Below are 25,547 nucleotides of genomic sequence, written 5' to 3'. Positions count from 1 at the left end.
AGGCCACTGGGATCTTCTAAGCGCCTACAGTGTGCGCTGGGCTTGACATTAATATCACAGGCAGCAGAGCTAAGTACGGCCTGTTCCTACTAAGCAAGGCCTCAGCATTGGCTCAACGTAGGAGTCGGTTCCTCCACCGATTCGGACAAGTCTCATCACAGTGAAGACACACGACACTAATGCTGCCTCCTGGGGTCACTGGAAGTATTCGTCGGGACCTTCAGTGCCTCCAGTGCTGGTAACTCCTTCTGTGATCAGACTCCTTTCCCAGGTACTAAGGATGTACTGACTCGCTGTGTACATGCGGGTCTGTTTATTTTGAAACCTTGAAAGAATGTACCCTGACTTGTTTAATGTTCTTTGTTCTGGCAAGACATACAGCTGTGCCGAAAACCATGCTTCTCCGGGGCAGTTCCTCAGTTAGCTGAGAGACTGTCTCCCGGGCTGTAGTCCTCAGTTTGGCTCAAAAAAACCTCTTTTCTATTCCTACGACAGATGGTTTATTGATTATTTCGTCAACACCCTAATTCCTCTGTCTTCTGTCACAGCCGGAGTCTCGGTGTACCGCTCTGTCTGATGTCTGTCTGCTCCACCAGACTGTCAGCACCACGACCAGCAGACATTTTCCATTTTGTCCCTAGAGCCTGGTGTATGCTTTGGCCTTTGGCGATGCTTAATAAATGTGGAAAGATGGAGGAAAGGGAGGAAAGAAGATAAGGAAAGAGGAAAGGAGGAGGGAAGGAGGGAGGAATAGACCAGAACTGTCCTTACAGCCCTGACTCTCAGCTCCCTTCCCTCCACCCTAGCCATATGCCCCTTTTCAGCTCTCCCTCCCTTCCTACACACTCCACTTTCCAGATGTTCCCTGCAGGGCTTCCCCCACCACAAGTCTAGCCCTCATGCTACCTGCAAATCCACCTCTGCCGCCTCCTCCAGGGAGCCCTTTGGGGCAAGCCCCCTGACTGTCCAGGCACCTCAGCACGATCACTGCCAGAAGGGCACTATTGCCCTGTTTCCTGCTGAGGAAGCTGAGGTCAGAGGGTGAAAGAGTTTGTTCAAGGCAAGGGGGCCACGGGGAACTCACACCAGGGCTGTGTGACTCCAAAGACAAGGCTGCTCACCCCTCTGCTATCACCTCTCCGTGGACCTTTCCTGGGAACTCGAGGTCTGATGCTTGGTCCCTGCCAGGCCAGACAGTTGCTGCTGGGTCAAACAACCCCGTCTGACTTCATCAGAGAAGCATCAACAGCTTCTGGTCTTTGAGGACACACCGTGTGCTTCTTGGGAGATTTCTCTCCATTGACTTCTCGTTTTGGGCCATCTCTCCAGCTAACAGATGAAGAACTAAGGCCCACAGGGAGGTGGGGTGACGTGTCCAGGTTCACACAGAAATAAGTGAGGCTGGAATGTCAGCCCATGAACACACGGACCTCTGTCTATTTTGTTCTCCCCTCTATTGCCCAGAAGGACTGTGTGGTATGAACGTTTGCAGCATGACTGAGTGATGGAGCTGGCTGCTGTCCCTGGAAGCCTGCAGACTCATACCCTCCTCGCCTTGCCTCCTGAGCCCTGGCGTTCAGGCTGGCACCACCGGAAGCAGAGGGAAGGCTGTCTAGTATTGGCCTTCCGGTGGGGCTGGGGGTGGGCACCTGTTAACATGTCACAGGAGCAGAAGGCTTGCAGAGAGCCATGGTGCACACTCTGGGGTGGCCTCCCAGCAGGGAACAGGTGCCCCAGGTGGCACAGCCACTGGAGGCCAGGTGGCCACAGCATCTCGAAGGACACCAGTACCAGATGGGAGCCAGGGAAGTGTGGAGGAATCTGACAGGTTTGGGTGTACCCCTGCGGCCAGGAAACTGCCCCGCAGTGGGCACCAGTGATGCTAGCTTCACTTTGGATGCAGAGTGTGGGTGGGTGATGTGCTGAGTGCTTTCCATTCATTACTCATTCACACCCTGCAACCCTCCGTGGGGGGGGGGCTGGTAGTTCTCCTCCAAGGATGTAGCCTGGGGGACGCAGGTGGAAAGGCAAGCTCCCAGGCAGCTGAGGAGCTAGAAGTCAGGGTGTTCTGAAAGCTGAGAACCAGGACACAAAGGTCCCCACGTAGGTGGGAGGACACAGACATGAGAGGACAGCCGTGTCAGGGCTTTTGGCTTCCCTGAAATAGAAACTGACTCGACCGCGTTTAACTTTGCTGCAGTTTCCTGGGTGTCTCATGTGTGGCCAGGCAGGGAGTGTGGCCAGGCCCAAGCAGGCGGACCAGTGAATGACCCCATGTGGTAGATTAAAAACGGCCACGAATTCCTTGTCACTCTCCCTCCATGCAGAGGTGAAGTTTATCTCCTCATCCCTTGAATCTGAGCAGGCTGATAACCACTTTGACAAACAAAATGTGCTGAAAGTCATGCAGGGCCAATTTGGGGCCTCAGACCCAAGAAGCTTCTGGAAGCCCTGAGCTGCCACGTAAAAAGTCCACTTCCTCCTCCTGGAGAATGCACGTGGAGAAAGTAAGGCTCTGGTACTCCTTGGGTAAAGAGAGCGAGAGAGAAAAGCAAAGAGGGACAGAGACAAAGACAGAGACCCAAATAAATAAAATGCAAAAAAAGAAAAAGAAAAAGAAAGAAAGAAAAGGAATATATGTACATATATGGAGACTGAAACATTATGCTGTGCACCAGAAATTGCCGCAACAGTGTAAATGGATGTAAATAAATAAAAAGCCAAAGACAGAGACCTCACCTGGCAGCTGTCTTTACCAAGGCTGCAGTCACGTGAGCAAGCAGTGCCAGATGTTCCAGCCTGACTGAGACCCAAACCACGGCAGCCCCAGCCAATACCACATGGAGCATAAGAAACACCCAACTGAGCCCAGTAAACCACAGAATCACACAAGAAGAGGTGGCTGTTTTAAGTCAATAAGTTTTGGGGTGATTTGTTATGCAGCAGTAGATAACTGAAACAGTCTTGGACTAGAAAGCCATTAGCAACCCAGCAAATGCTGCTTTTCTCTTTCCTGAGGACAGAAGCCCCCATCTCAGCCTTTCAACACAGCTGGAAGAGAGAGACCTCACAACTCTAGCATCTGCAGCCAGGTAACTAAGGTCTCCGTGTCCAAATTCCCAGAAGAGAGAGGCTGATTGGCCCAGCTTGGGTCACATGACCCCACTAACCAATCAGCCGAGTCCAGGAGGCAGAGTGACCCTGCACCAACAGGTATGTACTGCCATGCCGCCCCCGTGTGCTGGGGGAGGGGAGTGGGGATAATCTCAGAAGACAGGAAGTGTGGGCCGAGCCATGGCCACAGGGGCTGTGACAAGGAGCCTCCGTGGACAGCAGAAATAAATCCTTGCCCAGGGCCGTAACAGACAAAGGACTCGGCAAAAGATGCGTGTGGTGATGGCGGGGTCGCAGGTGGTAGTGTGACATTCACGTTACTCTTATGAGGTTGAGCTGTTGTACTGATGTGGCCCCGGTGCTGCTGGTGGCGTTATTTACCTCCTTGAACTGCCTCGAAGTAAGATCTTTCAGGATGATCTGAGCTTCTTAAAAAAGTCTTTTACATGCCCTCAAGTGTGAATTGAGTACTAATGCTAAAAATGCCCCATTAAACAAGAATGGGTTCAGAAAATAACCCAAGCTCCCCTTCTGGGAGGTGAGGGATTGAGACTCCAGAGGGGCCGGGGACATGGTCCGGGGGTCATGGAGGCCAAAGACTTTCCTTGTGCTGTTCCCAAGGCGGGGGCTGCAGCTGTCTGTGTTGGGGGCTGAGGCTCCCTACACACAAGGAAGCAACAGAGAGGACTCCAAGAGGGTGTGGGGACGGGCAGGGGAAGGAGGGCCAGCCCAGGCTCAGGCCAGGACCCTGAGTCTCACACGCGCATACACACACACACACACACTCACCCCCAGGGCTTTTGGTACAAACTAAACTCATTCTCTTTTCCTCCAGCTGGGATGAGGGTGAAAGAGCACTCTGCTCAACTGAACTCCCTTAAAAGACAGGACTGTGTCTGTCCCATCGGCCACCATCTCCCCACTGCCTGACGCAGGGCACATGCTCTGTGTTTGTTGTCTGCATGAACGGATGGATGGATGGATGGATGGATGAGGGGATGGTTCTATCTGGTGTCTTCGCCCTTCTCTGAAGCCTTTTTCTTTTGATGTCTTGCCATCTTAGATTCAAGCCTTGTCTCTCCAACAAGTTCTCTCATCACTCAAATGCTCGGCTTTCCCATCTGTAAAATGGGGATGACTCAAGACTGTTTTGGGTAAGGTCACTGGGAGGATGAAATGAGGTGGCGTCAGTGAATTTGTCATTGAAAAGGCAGGACAAATGGGAGCCGGTTTGGAAGCCGTGGCTGTCACCCCTGTTACCACCAATGTGGCCATCCTGCAATCGGTCCCTTCACCTGCCACCCCCATCAATCTTCCTGCTCCCTAAATAATCATGCTGCCTCTGGCCTCTTTTAGTGCTTAAGTTAAATCACATTTAATTGTTTTTCAAAAGGGAACAGAGAAACAAGAAAAGTGACTCACAGCACTCGCAGTCAAGAAAGGGTGGACTAAAAAAATAGGAATATATTAAGCTTTTGATTAAAAAAAAAAGGCAAACGCCATCCCTCTCACTCTCACCCTCGTGTTCTCCCTCATGCACACGCGTCCCTGCTCCCAGACACACGCCTGCCCTCAGGCACACACACACATGCTCCCAAACACACACACACTCCCAGCACACGCACTCACACACACACTCCCCCCAGGCTCGCAGGACGGTGGGTGAGGGAGGGGCCTGGTGCCATCCCAGGCCCCCACCTCCCAGCCCCCCACTGCTGAAATGGCAAAGCTAGACTAAACTCGGGCTCTCGGGGACACAGGCAGGACTCTGTAACCTGCGCTTGGGGCGGGGAGATGGAGAGGCCGTGGGGGACAGGTGGCCTTAGACAATTCTGTTCTCCAGGATGGCCAGCCGCTTACTCACAGCTTCCAGTGGACCAGGAGTTAAGGAGAGGGGCAGGTTGACCAGAGCAGGGCAGTGATGGGGGTGGCACCTGCAGTTGGGAACCCCCCCAAGACTTTCTCTCACTTCCCTCTATAGCGTGTGTTCACCCCAACATCAAAATTTATCCATCCACAGCCCTCAGAATGGTGACCTCCAAAAGTAAGCAGGTAGTCCCAGCGAGCCCAGACAGCCCAGCCCCTCCCAGCTGCAGGCTCAAGCCTGCTGGGTCCCCCGCCTGGTCCCGCCTGAGCCAGGGTAGCTGTTTGGGACCCAGCCCCATTTGAGTGGAGACTGGTGGGGTTCATGTCACCGAGAGCCTGGGAAATGGGGAACCCATGGGCGCCATGTCCTGAGTACATCCGGGACTCTGTGTGTATCCCGTGTCTAGGTCTTGGCTTCTGCCTCAGTTTCTCTGTTTACGCCCGAGGAGCCTCTGCTTCAGCAGGGGCAGTACCAAAGCTGGTGCCAGCCTGCCGGGCCAGGTTCCAGCCTGTCTTCAGCAGGAGGCTGGCAAAGAGGAACCCACCCCAACCCCACAAGCCAGGGGTGCACGGCTCTGTCCTCTCCCCACAGTGCCCTCCCCCAGCCCCTCCCCCTGCCCCGCAGCGTCCTCTGGGAAAGGATATGCTTCCTGGTCAGGGCCTGCAGCAGCCCTTCCACTTTGGTCTGGAATTTCACCAGGGACTCGCAGGCACACGGGTCTTCCTCTGGGGTGGACAGAAGTGGGAGAAGAGAAAGGTGATGGTGAGTGATTGCCCGGGAGGTGGGAGAGGCTGGGTAGTCACTGCCGAGGGCCAGGACTAGGGAGTCTTGGGGGAGGATGGGGCCTGGGAGATGTAAGAAGGCAGAGAGACACACAGAGTTCTTGAGACAGAGCTCCCAGGAGTGATGGAGGGGGCAACCCCTGAATGTCTTCCTGCCTCAAAGTCCTGACAAAGAACACCAACAGCAGCGTCCCCACGCTGACCACCTACCATGTGCAGGACACTGTTCCCGGGGGCCTCTGTGTCATCTTGGTGACTCCTCACCCCGACTCTTTGGGTTTTAAGTCATTAACCCCACTTTACAAATGAAGACCTCGAGAAGTAACAGGACTTGCCCATGGTTCACAGCTAGTTAGTGTCAGAGCAAACATGCAAACTCTGGAATTCGTGCTCTTTATCACTGGGGACCAGTGAAGAGGTCACCAGGGAGGATCAGGGGAGGTAGCAGGTTTCAAATCCTGGCTCCTCCCATAATTAAGTTATTCCATCTCTTTGGCCTTGGTTTACCTGTCTGTAAAATGGGGATAATAACATTCCTACCAAATAGAACTGAATGATTTAATATTTGGAGAGCTCTGAGAACAGTGCCGCTTGTGTAAGAGCATCCAATATATGCTCGCTGGTCATGAAAGTCGGACCGGCCAGCCCTCCTCCGGGTTCTGCCCACTCTTGGTGCCGCCCCAGCTCCTGTTTTCCCATATCCAGTTCCAGGATGGCTCCCCACACGCACACACCCGACCCAGAGCCCCGCCTGCCCTCCCATCAACACCCTTTCTGGCCTCACTCACCCACACAGATCTTCTTCTGCAACTTCTTGCCGATCTGGTTGATGGTCTTGAAGTCAGCCGTATAGAAATAGTGCTCGGCCACGGGTTCCGAGGCGATTTCCCTCAGCTCGTCCTCCACGGCGTTGCCCACACCCACGGCAAACATCTTAAAGCCTGCCAAGAGGAACAAGCTGAGTAACGGTAGCCATGGAGACAGGCTACCAGGGTGAGCCTCCTGGAGAACACCCAGGCAATCCACACCAGACACCTCCTGGTGGCAGATGCTGGAATTGCAGGCACAATGACTGGCGGTAAAAGACATCAAGGAAATCAACATTTACTGAGGTTCTACTATATGTCAGACCTGTCCTGACCCCCTGCACTGGGAACTTTGTGATCTCATGTAACCCACATAACCATTCCTCTGGTGGTTATTATTATCCTCATTTAATAGGTGATAAAACTGAGACTCAGGCTTGTCCGAAAGTGGGGCTGCCTGCCAACAGTTGCTGTGTTCTTGGGAACATTTAACTGGAAAAGTTCTAAGCCTCACCTACCAAAGGGCCATCAAAACAAGCCACTTACTTTTCTGGGGCCTCAATGTTCTCATCAGTATAAGAAAGAGTTGGACAAACCAACCCTTCCTCATTCACACTGAACCTGGGCTTAGGGCACTAATCGGGACAGACACTAAGATAAACTATAGCTGAGCTGTTCTACGTGTACCCATGGCCATCGGTGGTGTTCAGGGTCCAGGCAGCACCTACCAAGGTCCTTGGCTTTCTTGGCAGCATCATTAATGTAGTCCTGGCTCCGGCCGTCAGTGAAGACGATGCCCACCTTCTGGGCACCAGGCCTGGCCCCGCTGGACACGGTGAAGGAATTGTCAATGAGGTACTTGAGGGCAGCCCCGGTCATGGTGCCCTTCTCCATGTAGGACATGTTCCGCACCGCTGCCTTGATGTCCTTCTTGGTGTGGAAGCGGCCCAGCGGGAACTCCTGGCGCACGGAGCTCGAGTACTGCACCAGCCCCACCTGGGCCAGCTTGTCCGACACATCCAGCGTGTCCACGATCTGGTTGATGAACTTCTTCACCAGCTCAAAGTTCTCCGGCCGCACACTCTTGGATCCATCAATGAGGAAGACCAGGTCCGTAGCGGAACTGCCACCGCCACTGCCACCACTGCAGACTGGAGAGGCGGGGAGACAACGTGGAAGGACGTGATCACCCATCCCAGCCTCTGGTTAGGTACCCACCTCACCCAAGATCCGTACGGAGGATCATCGCCAAAACTCCCTCCATGAAGCCAGAATTCCTGGCGCCGTTTTACAGCATTGGAATCTGAAGCTCTAAAAGCTGCTCAGTCACACAGCTCAGAGGTAGTGGCACCAAGTTTTGAACTCAGGACTACGTCACTCCTTCCACCATACTAAACCCACCACCCTCTGGGACAAAAAGAGGAACAGTAGTCAGGAGAGAACTTTGTGCAGACACCAAACTCTAGAAGGCATCTGTCTATCGCCATTGCAGATTGTTCCAGAGGCAAAGTGCAGGGAGGCTCCGGTGGGCTTCCTGGGTCCTGGCCAAGGCCCTGCCCCCTTCCCCACCCTCCCTGAGCTGGACTGTTTCTAACCCACTGACCATTGCAGGTCTTGCCATCACTGTTCAGGGTGAAGCCCTCGCGGCAGGCGCAGGTGTAGGAGCCCGGGGAGCTGAGGCACACCTGCTCACAGTCATGGTCCCCCGTGGCACACAGGTCTGACACCACTGTGGGGACAAGGGGAGACTCAGAATCTCACGGTCACAGGATCTCGGGCATCTTAGCCAGGATGGCCCCTTCCATGTTCAGGGCAACTGAGGCCCCCAAAAGGTGGGGTCCAGGCCCCAGACGCTCAGCCCAGGGCCAGAATCACTGCAGCAGGGCTGACACCCCTGGAGAAGTTGCTGATAATAAACTAAAACTTCCTGCTAAAGAGGTCTAAGCCACGGGGGCGGGACCTTTCAGCCCCTGTCCTCACTGCTGTATTCCAAGTGTCCAGAGCGGCGCATGAAGCAGTGAACACAGCACAGGGAAGGCGCTCAGCTGGTATTTGTAAAATACCACTGGGCATTATGTCCTTGAATCCTCACAATTAGATTCATGCTCTTCTTAGACCCATTTTATAAATGGGGAAAGGTCGGTACCCTGCCCCTGCCCCTGTTCTTCTGGAGACTCTGCAACTTCTGACTAGTCCCGTCCCAAAGACCTCCCACAGGCCCACCTCTTATTTGTAAAAGACTCTGAACTTTCTCCTGCTCAATGCCCACGGACCCTCCCACACCGCTTAAGGCTCTGGCACCCCAGCTCCACACCCTCACTCCACATCCAAATAGCATAGGCTTTTTTTAGACCCTCGCCTTACTGGTTTCCTTCCTACCAGGACACTACCACCAAAAGGGCCCTAGGTGTCGCCTCTCCCCAACTCCCTTAACTCCGGGCTGGGAATCGCCCCCAGATCAGGCCGCGCCGAGCCCTGGCCCCGCCCCGGGCGCTGGTTCTAACCTCAATCTGACCAAGGTTCCACCTCCAACCTTGCCGCAAACACACTGAGGCCCTGCCCCCAGCCGTGGCCCCGCCCCCGGTGTTGGCTCCATCTCAGTCCCCACCCTGTATAGGCCACAGCCCCGCCCAGGCCCTGCCCCGCTGACACTCTAAGCCCCGCCCCCAGCTCTGCCAAGCCCCGCCCCTGCCCTGGCCCCTCCCAGACGCCGGACGGTACCCACTGTCCCCCACCCGCCTTCCGCCATCGCCACCCCCAGCCTGATCCATCCCCCGCCCCGCGCACAGCAGAAGGCCTCCTGGAACTTCTTGGACAGCTTCTCGATGACGCTGTAGCTCTCCACGTAGTCGATGTGCTCGTCCTGAGGCTCGCTGGCGATCTGCTGCAGCGTGGCCTTGTCCACGCGGCCCACGCCGATGGCGAACAGCTCGATGCCGCTGGCCCGGGCCCGCGCAGACACGTCCCGCACGCTGTCCTGGGGCCTCCCGTCCGTCACCACGATGACCACCTGCGACACGCGGGGCGCATGTGAGGCCAGGGCCTCCCACCCCGCACTGGGTGATGGGGGGCGCTTGGCCCTCCAGTAAGACCCCGGGACGGTTGGCAGAGGAAGAGTTTGCCCCGGAGAGACGGAGTGGCTTGTCCGAGTCACACGGCTACCTGGTGTCAGGTGTATCTCCCCACCAGGGTTTTCCCCAGGGAGTAGAACCTGGGTAGCAGAAAAGGAGACAGAGCTCCTCTGACTGAGAGAGAGAAGTGGCTGACTAGGGCCTCTGGCTGTCTCCTCCCTCGGGCAGGCTGTTCTGTGACCGTCTGAGGACAGGGCCTTGTCTCCCGCATCCGACTGGGACCCTTGACGGCAGGGCGAAACCTGTGCGCCCAACACCATGCAGTTCTACCCTTTGACCACCTGAGGGAGGCAGAGGCTAAGGAATGGCAGTTCCTCCCACAAGGCAGGTGGTTCCCGCACAGCCACCAAAGGAGTGAAGAAAGATGTCACGTCTCCTCCCTCCATTCTTCCCTCCATACTACCTGACCTTTTCTAAAAGCAAAACACTTCCCTTCCCACAAGGCTCCTGTGCTTTATACCCTGGACAGGGGGACAGGAGGGGATCCAGGCGTTGAGCCTGGCCCTCATCACCCTCTACCTGAGCCTTCCTGAAGTCAGGTCCTCGCAGCTCTGCTGGAGCCTGGAACTCCATCCAGCCCCCGCTGGCAGCTTTTCTGCTTCTGACCTGGGTCTGCTTCTGATTCCTGCTCCCCACCCCTGGCCTGGGTGCCTGACTCCCTGTCTCGGTGACCTGTAGTATAGTGGTTAAGGCAGGTCTGGGCTGGAAATACGGCTCCAAGAGTCGCAGCTCACCTTCTTGAGCCTCCCTTCCTTCATCTGGAGAAAGGGGTTGTGGTGAGGTCCGCGTGAGATGATGCATGGTAAGAAGCCTGGAAGGGGCAGCTATTATTTTTAGTATCATTACTCTCACCCCCTAAGGAGAGATCTTGCACAATCTCGTGCCCTCCAGAGGCCTAGGCCCCTAGCACTGAAAACAGAGCCATGACTATTCACTGCCATGAGCTGCCATATTCCTGTGGTCCCCACTGTCCCTCTTCCATCCCTCTTTGGGACTTTCCATCCACCTTGCAGAAGCTTCCCACAGATGAATGCCAGGCTGGACACCTAACGTCTGGTGCCAGCTCCCTCAGACCCTCTGTCTCACCAGCTAGAGGAACTCCCCTCACTTGCCCAGCCCGGGCCACTGGCCCAATCAGGAGTGAAATGGTTAACTCTAGAGATGTGACAATTACAGATGTCACCACCATCCCTTCACCACCTCTCCATTAGGCTCACCGGGGACCACCACATCCTTTTATCACGACCAACCTCAGATCAGACCTTGTCAATGTTCCCCATCAAATGGGCCCTGCAGGCTGCCTGATACATCATTTCTCTGAGGGCTGTGATGGCTGGGATCATGTGCTATTATTGTCTGTGAGTCCTCCCATCACTTGTTAGTTGGGCAAGTTGCTTCAATACCTCATGCCTCAGTTTTCTCTTCTGTAAAATGGGAATCCCACCTCTGTGCAGGATCATGTGGTTCAACACTCAAGTGTCAGGAATGCACTGCCTGCCAAAGAGTGGGGTGTGGAGGGGGATAGGAGAGAGTACTGCCCTAGGCTGCGGGCCTGGGCAGGGAAATGGGGACTGCTCAGGCTGTGATGGGGAGGGGCAGGAGCTCGTGTGAGGACTGCTGACCGGAACAGGGAGAGGACACCTGAGCAGCCTCCAGGTCCTGGGCTGAATCCTGAAAAATTACCCTGGGGTACAAGACCCGTGGAAACACTCAGCGCTCTGCCTGAAGGCCTTCCAGACTGTGCGACTTGGGGAGCATATCTTGGTTCTCCTGAGTCCTCGCCCTCCAAGGGTTATTAGATAAAGACATCACTAATGCCTACATGGGCATTATGAGGTGCCAGGTGCTGTTCTGAGCCTCTATGCCCGTGAACTCATTTGATCCTTGTATAGTTATTCCCATTTTGTGGGTGGGGAAATTGAGGCACGTGAGATGAAGTTAACTGCCCAGGGTGGTACAGCTGGTGTGGTGAAGCAGGGGCCTCAACCCCAGACAAGCTGGCGGCAGTGTCCATGCCCTTAACCATCACATAAGCATCTGGACTATCTCTGCCATAGGGGAGCTCAGGATGGCTGCGGAGCCAAGGTCAACTCAACTGAAAGAATCAAGGGCTACCCAGAGACCGTAGGCTCCTGGGTCAGAGGGTGGGGGACGATGAGTTCGAGTCCCAGCTCAGCCAGTCACCTTAGTTAGGTTGCTCCCCAACTATCAAATGGCCACCTGGGAGGGGTGTCGTAAGAATTAACATGCAAGCAGGCAGAGCTCTTAGCCCACAATGGGAGCCTACAAACAGCGGATCCCAGCAGGGCGGGCCCCTACCTTGCTGATGTCAGGGGACCTGGGGCGACCGCCTTCAGCTTCGCTTAAGGCCTTGGTGATGGCGAACTGGATGGCCAGACCCGTCATGGTGCCCGTGGACAGCGGCTGGATGCGGCGCACGGCCTGCAGCAGCGCAGCCTTGGAGCTGTGGGCCCGCAGCGGGAACTCCTGCTTCACTGAGCTGGCGTAGTTGACCACACCCACGCGGGTGGCATTGGGCCCCACATCCAGCGACTCGATGACCTGGGACAGGAACACCTTCACCTTCTCAAACTCCGCAGGCCGCACGCTGCGTGAGCTGTCGACCACAAGCACCAGATCCGTGGGCCGGGTCCGGCAGAGGTGCCCTGGGAGGGGGCGGTGGGGGGGTGAAGGCAAAGAACAGAGGGCAAAGGTCAGGAGACTGGATGGAGACAAAGGAGCAAAGCACCCAGGGCTACGCAGGTCTCGTCCCGAGGCCTCAGGCACAGTAGGCGGGAAGTGAGCCAGGCTGGCTGGTCCTATTGTCAGTGCAGACGCTTGGCCAAGCAACTTGCCAGAGGCCCCCCGGCTCAACCCCATGGGAAAGACAGAGGCTTGAATGGTGCCTTCACCTCTCTGAGCCTCAGTTTCCCGTCTGCACAATGAGCAGATGATCACTTTTTTACTGGATCCTTTGAGGACAAGCAAAAGTGCTTTCAGGGTGTTAGCACAGAGCTGGGCACATGGGGTGTCAGGGCAGCAAAAGAGATGACATAACCTCACTTCACAGGTTTCAGCCCAGAGGGGCTGCCATAAATGAGGGGCAGCTCTTTCCCCTCGCTGAGCAGGAGGGCACTGAGTGTGGGCCCGAGGGCAGGCACAGCCTTGAAGGTCAATGCCGCACCTGTCAACGTGGCCTCTTTCATCTGAGCATCAAAGCGAATCACCAGAGTGAACCCAGCTGGCCCAGCAGAGCCTGCCAGCTGGTGTTCAAGAGCAGGAAAAAGGGCGGGGGTTCCTGGTGGCCACCTTGGCAGCCTGATTAAGTGGGCACCCTAGACACACCCGCAAGGAGAGATGTCTTTCCAGACAGCCGGGGAGCCAGCACCAAGTGCTGGGCAGTGCCTGGAGCTGGAGGGAGGCAAACAGGGGTCTGAATCCCAGCTCAGCCACTCAACGGCCCTGGGCAGGTCATTGCATCTTTGAAGCTTCCCTGTTCTGTCTGGTCGGGAGAATAGGCTTAATGCTTGATATTATCACTAACCTGGACCTGCAGCTGGGAGAGGCTCAGTACAGGGGCCCACCCTCTCCGCCCAACACTGAGTCGCTCCCAAGTGGGGATGCAGAAGGAATCAGGAGAGGCAAGGTGTGTGAGACTGCCCCAGCCCCCAGCCACAGTGCCCTAGGCCCTGGCATCAGAGTTCCTCAGGGGACCTCAGAAACCAGCCTGCAACTGGTTCCCTGCCCCCACTAGCTGAGGTTACAAATGGGTAAACTGAGGCCCAGAGAGGGCAAGGGAAGTGGCCACACCATAGAGCAGTGGATTAGGAGCCAAGAGGCTCTAAGACTTCCTCATTCTGCGGTCTTAGACAGGTCCTCCCCTCTGCAACCTCAGTTTCCCCATCTGTACAGGAGGACTTGGGCATTCTAGGCTGAAACTCCACGGGTGGTACAGCTTGTAGGGAGCCCAATCTGGGACGTGCTGGGAGGGCTGGCCAAAGAGGGGGATGTCATCTTGTCTCCCCCCTCCCAGATCTGCACTCATCAGAGAGCTGTGAGCTGAGCCCTGGGCCTGGTACTGCTCCAGACATCAGCGGGCTCCCCAGACAGCTTCTGCCCTCAGCCACCCAGAAGGCCATGGTCCCTGAGGGCAGCCCAGGAGCTGTGAAGCCACTCAGGCCCCAGACAGAACAGACTGAGGTTCACCCCTGCCCTGGCCCTTGTGAATGTCACAATCTCTGTCTGCTCCTGGGCCAGCCTGCAGACCACCCCTGCCTCCCAGCGCCTCTCCCCATCCTGGGTTCCATTAAGCCTCTGTCTTCTCAGTGCCCAGGGTCCCCCAACTCACATGGGCCTCCTCACCTCTGGACAGGGGGACGAGGCCAAGTATGCGTGGGGCCTGGAACAGCAGCAGCAGGAAGCCGCAGAGCACGAGGCTGGGGCCCCAGGTCACCCTCATGGTTCTAGCAGTGCGGGCGGCAGCAGCACAGTTGTAGGGGACAGAGGGGTCCAGGTCTTATCAACCTCGCTGCCCGCCCAGCCTCCCAGCCAAGCGGCACCCCACGGGCTTGGGGGCGGACCCCTTGGGGGCGGGGCCAGGCTGAATGGAGGTGTGTGTGCGGGAGAGGGAGGGAGCCGCCTGGCCTGGGCCCCGGAGGCCCCTCCAGCCACAAGGGCTCCTTTGCCTACAGAAGCTGCAGCCCGAATCCAGGAAATCTCAGGTGGGTGGAGGGTGGCTCCAATGGGGCCCCAAGCCTACACTAACCCGAAACCACCACTCCAAGCCCAGGGAAACCTGAGTCCAGCAGCCTGGCACCCCAGCCCTGCCCCGCACCCTCATCCCACACTCAGACCCTTCTCACACCTCCCGTTCCAACCCCAGGTTCCTCAATGAACTCACTTCCCCGTGTCCAGCCTCGGCTGTCCGCTGCCTCTCCACATATACCCTCCTCCCCAGCCGCGCCTGGGCCTCAGAGGCCCCCTCAAGCCCTTGCCCACAAAGAACCATCTGCCCCAAATGCCCGTTCCTCCCGCTTACCCTCCGCCTAACAATCTTTCAAGGTCACATTGGATCGAACATGTACACGAGCCCTCAGCACGGGCAAGGCAGCGGAGCAGACGGTTGAAAGCGTAGACCCAGGACCCAGTGACGTGGGTTTGCTCTCTACGGCCTGTGTGACTCTGGGCAGGTTACTCCACCTCTCTGTGCCTCAGACTGCCCAGGATTGATTGGAGGAGCCAACTTCTATGAACAATCTCGTTTAATTCCCTTGACAACCCTGTGAGGCAATGACTGGTATTACTCTCATCTCCCAGATGAGGAACTGAAAAATAGAATTGTGAAATAACTTGTCTAAAGTCACACAGCTAAGAAGTGTCAAGGCCAGGAGAGGGCCCCAGGCTGGTGCTCTCAGTCACCCTGCTTACGCGGGTGGAAGGGTCTTCTCCATGCCCTTCTCTCCCCCAGCTCCCCTGGGTTAAGACCCTCACCCTGTGCTTCTGAGCATTGTCTGACTCCACCACTAGTGGGTAAGCATACAATTGATTCGCCTCTGCGTCGGGGCCCAGCCCAGGGTCTGCACAGAGGAGGCAAAAACAAAGGCTTGTAAATAAAGGAACAGGAATGGTCCCCACCATTGCATCTGGGTCCAATGGTTGATGGGATAGAGTGGAAAGTGTGTGGGGTTGGCCACTTGAGACACCCAGGGGAGCCAGTTTCAAATCCACTTCTGCTGCTCACCAGCTATGTGACCTAGAGCTGGTGACTTAGCCTCTCTGAGCTTCGGCTTGTCACCATGCGAGATGACAAGGGAACAGTAGCTCTTGGCTTGCCTGCCTCACTGTGAGGAGGCAATGAGAGGCTGGAAGTGAAGATGGAGATCAAAGAATGATCACCATTCTCGGGGCATAACCATTAATAACTTAAGACCAGCGCACTTCACTCTGTAAAAATTATACCTTAATAGAAGGAAATGTATAGATATTTTTTTAAAAGTGATTGCCAGGCACAGGAGACCCCAACCATCATTGTCATAATCTTCAGCAATGATGATGGTAACCATCCCTTCCACAAGCAACACGGCAGTCTCTGGCTCCTTTGTTCCCCCAACTAACCTGTGTTGTCAGCAAAGCCAACAATATTAGCCCATTTGTCAGATGAGGAAACTGAGACCCAGAGAGGTTCATGACCTGTCTGAAGCCACCCAGCCAGCTGAGGGGCAGAGCCAAGCTCGGAACTCAAGTCTCATTCCCCTTTGCCCCTGTTTTAGAGAACAAGGACGTCAAAAGCATTTCCTTCTGACTTTTCCAATTTTATTTTCATTTGTCTATTCACAGCCCTCCCCAGTTCCCAAAACCAGCTGAAGCTGCTGATTTATTTCCTCGCTACAACTTGTAAATTGAACTCTCTTCCCCAAGAGATGCTGCAGAGCTTGGTCATTGTGGCCCTCCCATATCACTTCCCCAAATTGTGTTATGACTGTGTTACCTGCCCACCCCCACCCCACCCCCGCCCCCTGCCCCAGAGGATGTCTGCTCCCTCCAAGCAGGGGTCTTGCCTGTCTCCATCACCAGTGAACCAACCCCTCAGACCTGGTGTGGTGCCTGGCACAGGGTATCGGGGGAGCAAATGAAGAAATGAATGACAAGAAGGAACGAATGACAAACTGGGTCCATTTCCATGGTAATTAACAAAGGTCAGACTAGGGTGGGCAGTGGCGATGGGTGGCGAGAGAGGCACAGGGCTCCCCACCCCCGCCCCCAACCCCGCACTGAAGGTGGATGAGCAGAGCGTGAGCTGGAGTCTCCTCGCCCACCGCCCCCTCCCCGACAGACAGGGCTGTTCCAGAGCTTAGGGTACAAAGCCCTCTTGGCCGGGGCAGCAGCTGGGCCCATGAAACAGCTCTTTCAGCTCCATCTCTGAATAGCAGTTCTATGGGCTCCTCAGAACACAAGTGCCTTTTCTGTGTCACTTCGCTCATTAGTGGAGCCACAGAAATATGCTACAGGTAAGTTTGCAGGAACAGAGGTGGGCTCCCCCAGAAGGGGCAGCTTTCACATTCCATAGCAGGGCAAGGGCTTGGGGGAGTGCAGAGGGGGAGACCTGGAAGTTCAGTATATACATTGAGGAAAGAAAATAAATATTTGTGTTTTTAAAATGTGAAACATTTTTTCCCCAGGAATCAAAATCGGGAACAGTGTGTCCCGTATTGGCCAAGGAGAAAAAAATGCATCAAGGGGCCTTCATCGAGGCTGCTCCCTAGTTAGACAGGCAGCCGTGAAGGGCTCCCCCTGTTCCCTCTCCTTTTTTCACAAACCTCAGGTTTCCAGGAACTTAAAGCCTTTAGTGTTTTATCCAAGAGAGTTATGATCAAGTGAGAGGCCCCTGGGCAGAGTGTGGGTTGGGGGAAAGCTCACAGGACTTCCCCTCCTGTGCTCCAAGCTCAGTTCTTTTCCTAAAGAGCAAACCTGGGTACCTCTCAGTGCAGCGTGGTCCAGGGCCACCTGGCCCCTTCGTCCTTCCAATCATCATCCCAGTTTGCTGGATCCACATATACTTTTACTATCTTTTGATAAATCTTTCTCATTAATTAACTTTAAACCAACTCACTTTTGGAAAAATTTTTCCCCCTCTTAATAAATAACAGCCATGAAATCACTGGCTTGATGTACAGCTAACCTATTTATTCCAATATGCTTTCAAATAGATTCAAAACTAGTTGAATTTAACTTTTTCATCCACACACACATCACCGAAAAATTACCTTGCATTTTGCCGTTGGCACACATGCCAGACGCAGGAGTCCTATGAAATGAAGCAATTTTGGAATCAAACAGAGCTGGGTTTGAGCCCCTGTTCTGTCTCCTGCCAGCTGTGTTGACATCAGGTGACTCCCTTCGCTTTTCTGTTCTTTGATTTCACGTCTGTAATGTTGGGATCTCAATGCCAATGTCAGTGTTTACTATTTACACAGTGCCTTCTTGTATTAGTCAGTATGGAAAAGGCTACGTTACAGTAACAAGCAAGCCCTCAGATCACAGTGGCTCAACACAAGGGTTTGTTTCTCTCTTGTAACACAGTCCAGGGCTAGACGAGCCCTCCCCAAAGCTGCCTCCATCTTGCTAGCGCATAATTTCCAAGGTCTTTGTCTCCAGCTACGTGGACAAAAGAGAGACAAGGAGCATCCGTCACCTGACTCTGCCTAGGGGTGGAGTGATTCAAGGAGGGGGATGCGGGTATTTAGTGAGCAGGACACACGCTGTCACCCTTCCCAAGCCAAAACAGCTTCTGCTGGCCTTATACTACCTCTACTTGAAAATTCAAAATTAGCTGAGCATATAAGGCCCTTGAGACCCTGTTTCTTGCCACCTTTTCCAGGCCACTGCTGGTCCCCCCTGCACTGTCATCCTCTCTTCTCTGCCACTAGATGAGTCTCTCCCTCCTCAGTCTCCTTCAAGCACATTTTACCCTAGTTGCAGCAGGTTCCATTTCAGATTTTCCTTACTGGTCTTGGGGAGTCTGGCCCCACGAGACCATGAGAAGGTGGACTCCACCATCCATAGTAGCAAATTACTGGTTTGTACTCAATAAACGGCGACTCATTTTGTCCAAACCTTGAACCTCAGGCTCTGAAGGAAACTCGAAGGTCGTTTAGATACCTAGATACAAGTGCACCCAGCCTGGCCACCGCCATACTCACCTGGAGACATTATTAAAAATGCCGAGGCCACCCATGGGGGATGCCTTCTTGGGGGCCAGGGGTTCAGCCCACACCACTGTGGCCGCTGTCAGAGCTTTCCGTGGTGGGTGGCTCCTGCTGTCATTCACTCCGGAAGGAGGAATGAGCATTAAAGGGCAAGGGCTTAGATTAGCACCGGGAACGCTAGCAGACCCAGCTCATGTGCCAGGACCCTTCAGCCCATCGCTGGGTTCACCTAACAGCTGCAGTGGCCGCTGCCCTGCACAATGGCAGTGAGAAGCCCCCAGGACAAGCCTCAGCCAGCGAAGGATGGGAACTGTGGATCAATACCCCAGGTTCCCCACTGCCCGCTGGACAGTCCTGATACGTGTGCCTCACAGTTCCTCGGGGGGTCCCCAGGAAGAGGGAGCCCCAGTTGCCCACTGAGGTGACCTGTTTATTGAAGCACTTTTTATTGGCTTTTAGCTCTTCCCCGCCTCATTGCCTCTCTTGCTGTACTTCCTGGGACCACCTTCCAAATAAATAAACTATTCCCAAGTCCTTGTCTCAGGATCTGCTTTGGGGGGGAAACTTAAGCAAAGCAAAGGCAAAGCTTTCTCAAGTGGGGTGTCCAAGATGAGGACGTGTTTGGGGCCCTCCTGGAGATGGGGGAGATCAGGCCCCCGACAGGCAGGGCAGGCGAGGGCAAGGAAGGGAGGTGTCCATAGGGGACCCCTGGGTCAGCTGAGATCTACAGGTTACTGAGCAGAATCCTCACGCAGCTGCATTTGCAAGTCACTCTCTGTTTCATACATCCTTCAGTTACCCCCAAACTGTCAATACAGTTTGGTTAAGGTGTTTCAAAAAAAAAAAAAACAAATTCCCAGGCTCCATCCCAGACCCACGGAATCTGCATTTCTAAGCTTTCCAGGTGGTTCTGATGTAACTAAACCACCCATCTCACCCAGCTTTCTCTATGAAACATAAATTCTCTCTCCGTCTCTGGAAAGCTGTTGTCTGACCTATGCTGAAACTCCCCCTGGACCCGGAGCTTGCACCTCCCCAGAGTATCCCATCCAAGCGCTGAGAGGGAGCCCGTCCCCCGGGGTGCCGCGTTCCGTGACCACGCCCCCACTGATTTGATGCTTCCTAATGAAAACCTCCTCATTTCCTACAAGCATCCTTTACAGCACAGGGATTTCAGCCCCTCACCAGCCTGCTGCCCGCTCCCAGGGGCATCTCAATGTGTCTCTTTCCCTCTCAAAAATTTGCACTCCGATTTTAGTACCATCCTCCGGCTAGCAGAGCGGAGCAGTTTTCTCCCCCATTTTCCAAGGTACCTAACTTCTCTTCGTGCTGCCTGAAACCCCTGCTGCTTTCCCCTCAGCCTCAAAGCAGAGCCCCTGGATTACCCGGAGCATGTGAGGATGTGCAGACAGCAGGTGTCTCACCTGTTCTTCCTTCAGTCTCAGAACTCTGGATCTACACTGACCAAGACCTCAGACATGCAGGATCGTGGCTGCAGCGCCACTTAGACATTGAAAGAGGAAAAAATGAAACTTCCTCCAAATCAGAGAGGGGTGGTGCGTTTATTTGTTTTGTTTTGTTTTGTTTTGTTTTTTCCATTGCTGTGTAACAAGCTTAGGGGCTTAAAACAGCACAAATACAGTACCCTACAGGTCCTATAGGTCAGAAATATGGGTTCTCTCCTCAGGGCCGCACAAGGCTGAAATCAAGCTGTCAGCTGGGCCTTGTTCTTTTCTGGAGCTGAGGACCCTCTTTCAAGCTCAAACAGTGGTTGGCAGAATTCAGCTCCTTGTGGCTGTCAGACTGAACGCCCTCTCTGGCCCTCGTTCTCTTGCTGGCTTTTACCAAGAGGCCCTTCAGCTCCCAGGACCACAGTTCCTTGTCATGTGGTCTCCCCCAAGGCCTCTCATGCTTCAGATCTCTCCCATACAGAGTCCCCTCTTCTGGAAGAGCCCAGTCCCTTTTAAGGGGTCACCTGATCAGGTCAGGCTCACCCAGGATAATCTCCCGTTCTTAAAGTCAACTTGCCAGGTAACATAACCCAATCCAAGGAATGACTACCCCATCCAATTCACAGGCTCCACCCATACTCAAGTGGAGAGAATTAGACAAGGTCATAGGTCATTGTGGCTTCTTAGAATACTACCCACCTCAGGTGGTATATATGGGCACAGAACAGGGTTGGGGGAGGGCAGGGCGTTGACAAGGAAACACAGCACTTTCATAATACAAAGGAATCTATTTATAAAACAGAAACAGATTCACAGACATAGAAAACAGAATTATGGCTGCCAAAAGGGAGAGGGAGGAGGGATAAATTAGGAGTACGGGATTAACAGATACACACTACTATATATCAAATAGATAAGCAACAAGAACTTACTATGTAATACAGGGAACAATATCAATATCTTTTAATAGACCATAATGGAAAATAATCTGAAAAAAATAAAACGTATAACTGAGTCACTGTGCTGTACACCTGAAGCTAACACAGTATTGTAAACCAACTATACTTTAAAAAAATCCAATTCAAAAATGGATAGAGGGAGTGAATACACATTTTTTCAGAGAAGACATCCAAATGGCCAACAGGAACATAAAAAGACACTCAGCCTCACTACTTATCAGAGAAAGGCGAATCAAACCATGAGATAGCCTCTCCCCCACCTGGTAAAATGGCCATAATTTAAAAGACAAGCTAAAAGAAGCACTGGTGAGAATGTGAAGAAAAGGGAATCTTTGTTCACTGTTATTTCAGCGACTACGTAAAACAGGATGGCAGCTCCTCAAAAAATTAAAAATAGACTTGGAACCTTGTGTTCCAGCGATGCTGGAACAATACTTCTAGGCATATGCCTAAAAAAAATTAAAACTAGGTCTCAAAAAGAATAAAAAAGAAAGAAAGAAAGAAAGAAGTACAGCACTTTTCAGTTTGGAGAAAGCTGCTTCAGGGTCAGTTTGGGAAGGACTAGGTGCTAACAAGCACACCAAAACCACAGCCCCGTAGTTAGTCACTCTCCAGGACTTCCCCTGTGGCAACTTCAGCAATGCAGGGTGATGGGAAAAATGCCCTTTGGAGTTTGACTACCTGAGAGCAAGGTCTGGACCCGTTGTTACTCGCGGACTGCCTATGGCCCATCGAGGAAGGTTACATTGTCAAGCCTGTTTCACCTACAGACTTCGTAAGGACATTCAATGCCAGAAACATTTAAATCTTTTCCTTCCCACAGTCTCCATACGACACCTGACGTTATCTCTCGGGCAGAGAGACACTGGGAAAGGACACGGTGACATCACTGGCAGGTTTCTATTCCTTCCATTGTCCCATCTGAAACGCCCTAGAAACCTTAACTTTTCCCAAAATCCTCTGACAGGAATTCGGTTCCATCAACATGTAAAATTTCAGCAACTTGGCCCTGGCAAGGTCAAGGCTGAAAGTACTGTGGTGTCATCAGTTGTAAGTTATCAGAGGGGAAACTCCCAGGCTGGAGTCATCCTCTGACCTGTAGTCACATCCCCAGACCTCTAGATCTGTCTCCCTGCCCGGGCTGTCCGCCCCAGCACGTGGAGCAGAGGCAGCTGTGAGGTCAGTGTCCTGTTCGACCACCTGGACCAGGGAGGCAGCAGCAAACCTGTTTACCAGATGGACTCTGTTTGTTTAGGGCTGTGGCTCCCTTGTGTTGGCAACCGCCTGCCAAGCCCACTGCCTATTGAAACGCTCTTGGTGGCTAATGAGACCGGCTTCCTCCTGGAGTCCCAGGAGAGAGGCTGGAATGTGACCGCTGGCATCCAGAGAGCCCAGCCCGGCCAGCAGTGGGCGGGGGGCTGTGGCCACGGAGCCCCACAGTAGCTGCTTCTCACCCTCAAAGGTGGTGCTCCGACAACCCCCAGGCCCAGCTTCCTTTAACCTGGGAACTGCTTTTCTTGAGACTTGAAACTATTTCTTTACAAACTGGAGATTTCATTGCCTGATTGGACATGAACTGCTGGTCTCTTCAAAAGTTAGCAGAGACCTCTGGAGAACTTGCCCAGAAACACAGGACATGGCTTCTTCATCTGCAAAATGGGTACACTCATCCCCACCGCCCCGGGGTTCTCGCAGTGCAGCTGGGTTGCCCGGCCTGTTTACGGCCCCTTAAGGTTGCAGCCTCTGTGTATGTGAACCACCCTCTCCTGCGGTTCGTCAGACCTCACACATGCTGTCTTGGTCTCAGGCCCTATAAGCAGTCGGGCCGGCTGGAAGCCAGAGGCTGGACAGGGCAAGGAGGTGTGTGCTTTCATGTGAGGGTGTGTCCTGGGAGGCCACTTGTCAGCATCACATCCCGCTAATAGCATAACACTTCCGTGAACCTTGGTGACACCCCACCCCCGTGACGTCCCACCCACATATCCATGGATGGCACTCACCTCCCTCCTTCCTCACTCTCCTGACTCCAGATCTATAGGCACAACTGCCTCCTGAGCACCTCCCATTACATGATCCCCAAGGTAGCACAAATACAAAGCTCAGTGCATCTTCTTTTGTCTCCTGTCCTGTATCCTCAGGTCAGAGCTAGGTACCACCACCCTAAATGCTCCCCAAACCTGGACACTAGTCTGGTGACCCTCTTCCTCTCTCGCTTCTATATCCAGGCCCTGCCTCATGAATCTACCCAGCCCCTTGGCCACTGCCTGAGTTCATGCCCCCAGCATACCCCACCTGGACCGTTTCCCACATCACCTTCCGTCGGGGCCCTGCACCCACAGCGGACTCCTGCCCTCTAGCACAAGCTCAGGGCTCTTGCGCCAGGCCTGTCCTCTGTGCCAGGCATACCTCAGTCCCCATCTTCAGGGGGCTTTCCAAGGTTCTGAACTCTGCTTGCCCTGCAAGGTGGTTGAAGGGGAACAGGAATGACCAGAGGGAGAATCTCAGGTCCCATCAGGCCTGTCAAGTCAAAGCCCCGCTCTGCCCCTCAGCTGACGGTGACTTTGGGCCAGCGGCTTGTCTGCTTTGAGCCTCGGGGAGAATCACCCCACAGCACATGCACGTGGGGCAGGTGGGGAGTCATGGAGATGACACACTGAAGAGCCCACTCAATGATGGGGACTGTCCCTGCTTCTGTCACGGCCCTTGAGCATCACTGGGGTGCTCCCTCCTGTTCAGCCACAAGGGCTTGATTCTGTTGACTCTCCTTCCCGCCAAGAGACAATTCGTCTGTCCAGGCAGCCCTCACCTGCCTGGCCTGCACACAGCCCCTCTTTCCTGGGGCCAGCTCCTTTCTGGGCATCTAGCTCAAATAGGCCCTCTCAGTGGGTCCAACCGGCCCTGTCAAAGGACCCCTGTATGAGCCTCAAATGGGCCATTGATGGAGCCGCGGTGAGGGCTGCCCAGTGATGGCGGGCGGGCTTGGCTTGGCTGGGCCACGCGACTTCCCCAAACCCAGCTATTTCCTGTTCCTCGGGCCAGTCCCCTCCCGGCCTCCTGGCCACAAGGCACAATTCCACTACACATCTCAGCCTGTTCTTTGGCTTCGGGCCAGGGGTGGGGGTGGGAAGGAGGATGGGGTGTCACCCCAGCTGGTCCTCAGGACCACTGCCACAGCCCCTTGGCATCTTTTGGGTGAGGATGCAAGGCTGGAGGCAAGGCCAGTCCCCTCCTCTTGTGACCTCTGCCCCCAACCCCCATTTGATGGGGCTTCTAGGGGACCTCTTCATATGGGTCTTCACAAGAACAAGAGCTCACACAGACTAGAACCCCAGCCCTCTTAGCCTCCACTTGAAGAGTAGGGGGAAAAAAAGGCACTTAATCTAATCCCCGACTGCTGTGTGGCCTCAGGAACATCACTTGATGTCTCTGGGCCTCAATTTCCTTATGTGTGAATAGGAGGTCGTTGTCCATCTCTGTTAGAGCCTCCCTGTATCAGTTGTTTGGGGATCTGGTAAGAATGCAAATAAAATCCGTGAAGAATTCTGCTAACCCCAAGAAAAACTGACAGCCCCAGAAGGTTGACAGCACCTCTCAAATCCCCTTCTCCCCTTCCCCACAGGATGACTTCACCAGTCTCCTACGGGTCCCTGCATTTGGTCTCTTCCATCCTAAAACCCAAGCCTGACCCAGTATCTCCCCTGCCCAAAATCGCTCCAAAAACCCCCATTCCAGGATGTGCCCACGCCCCCGGGCACAGCATTCAAGGCTCTGTTAGGTCCCCTTTGGTACTGGGGACGGAGCCCAACTCCGTCTGCTTTGTGTTTGCTGCTGGCTTCACTCTCAAACAGCTCAGCTGGGGAAGAGAAAAAGAAGGCAAGAGGGAAAAAAATTATTGAAGAATTTGATCCCTGGGCCCAACCATGCCTGAAGGCAGAATTCCCTGGATTTTTCATGTATGTGAGCCAATATGCACCACGACTACCATTTTGTTGTTACTGTTTTAAATAGACTTGTTTCACTAAGGTTTCTGTTACTCACAACCATCTCCTTCCCGTAAATGCCCTTCTTGGCCGAGGTTAGCCAGGGTGGGCCTGCAGCCAGAGATCCCTAATGGACGCAAAGGTTCTTCATGATCCAGGCCTGGAGAGCCTGCCAGCCACCTTGCCCCCCTCTCCCCAGTTGCAGCCACATGGGACCACCTCCCCCAGCTCGTCTCCCCACTCTGCGAGGTCTTCCACATCCCGCTACTCCTGCCTAGAACGTCCTTCCCCACTTTGCTCGCTGCTGCCCATCCGTCCTTCAGACTCAGCCTGGTGACGCCTCCTCCAAGAAGCCCCCTCTGACTGCCAGAGGTCCCCCAGGCTCTCTCCATCATTTCCCTACTTCTTCCCCTTCCCCAGACTGGGGCTAACTGGAGGCTAGTCTGACCCCTTGTGGTCACCCGAGTCCCCAGCACCAGTCCTGACCCCAGGTGGGTGTTGTCCAGGTGAGTGGAATTCATGCCTTATCTGGGAGACATCAGGGTGCTTACAGTGCCCATGATTTGTGATCAGAAACAGTGCCAGGTCATGACACTCCCTAGCTGGACATGGCCTCTGGGAGTTTCTGGATGAACAAACAGTTGCGCGCGCGAATGTGTGTGTGTGTGTGTGTGTGTGTGTGTTGGGGTGATGGATGTTGCATTCCCAGCCTTGTCCACACACCGTATTTTAGGAATCATGTCAGCCAGAGA

General features: G+C 54.2%; 1 protein-coding gene across 1 annotated transcript; it reads right to left on the bottom strand.

Moving 5' to 3' along the window:
- Positions 1 to 4,936: 4,936 nt before the first annotated feature.
- On the bottom strand, positions 4,937 to 14,202 carry MATN1 (matrilin 1). The gene is made up of 8 exons (XM_006196891.4): positions 14,063 to 14,202; positions 12,020 to 12,366; positions 9,357 to 9,579; positions 8,173 to 8,298; positions 7,298 to 7,720; positions 6,552 to 6,704; positions 5,626 to 5,706; positions 4,937 to 4,986 (listed from the first exon to the last, which is right to left on the bottom strand). The coding sequence occupies exons 1-8, from the start codon at positions 14,157 to 14,159 to the stop codon at positions 4,937 to 4,939; spliced, it is 1,500 nt and encodes a 499-aa protein (XP_006196953.1). The 5' UTR covers positions 14,160 to 14,202.
- Between the last annotated feature and the right edge of the window lie 11,345 nt (positions 14,203 to 25,547).

The sequence above is a fragment of the Vicugna pacos genome, chromosome 13 (genome assembly GCF_048564905.1).
Source record: "Vicugna pacos chromosome 13, VicPac4, whole genome shotgun sequence".
Taxonomy (NCBI): domain Eukaryota; kingdom Metazoa; phylum Chordata; class Mammalia; order Artiodactyla; family Camelidae; genus Vicugna; species Vicugna pacos.
The sequence above is the reverse complement of the archived record's forward strand: the minus strand, read 5'-3'. Positions and strand labels throughout refer to the sequence as shown.

Bases quoted from the DNA above. Each gene is read 5' to 3' on its own strand.
- MATN1 (XM_006196891.4), bottom strand. From the start codon at position 14,159: ATGAGGGTGACCTGGGGCCCCAGCCTCGTGCTCTGCGGCTTCCTGCTG. The intron at 9,580-12,019 runs GTAGGGGCCCGC...CGCGTGTCGCAG, and splicing joins GGTCCCCTGACATCAGCAAG to GTGGTCATCGTGGTGACGGA. The intron at 6,705-7,297 runs GTAGGTGCTGCC...TCCTCTTGGCAG, and splicing joins CAAGAAAGCCAAGGACCTTG to GCTTTAAGATGTTTGCCGTG.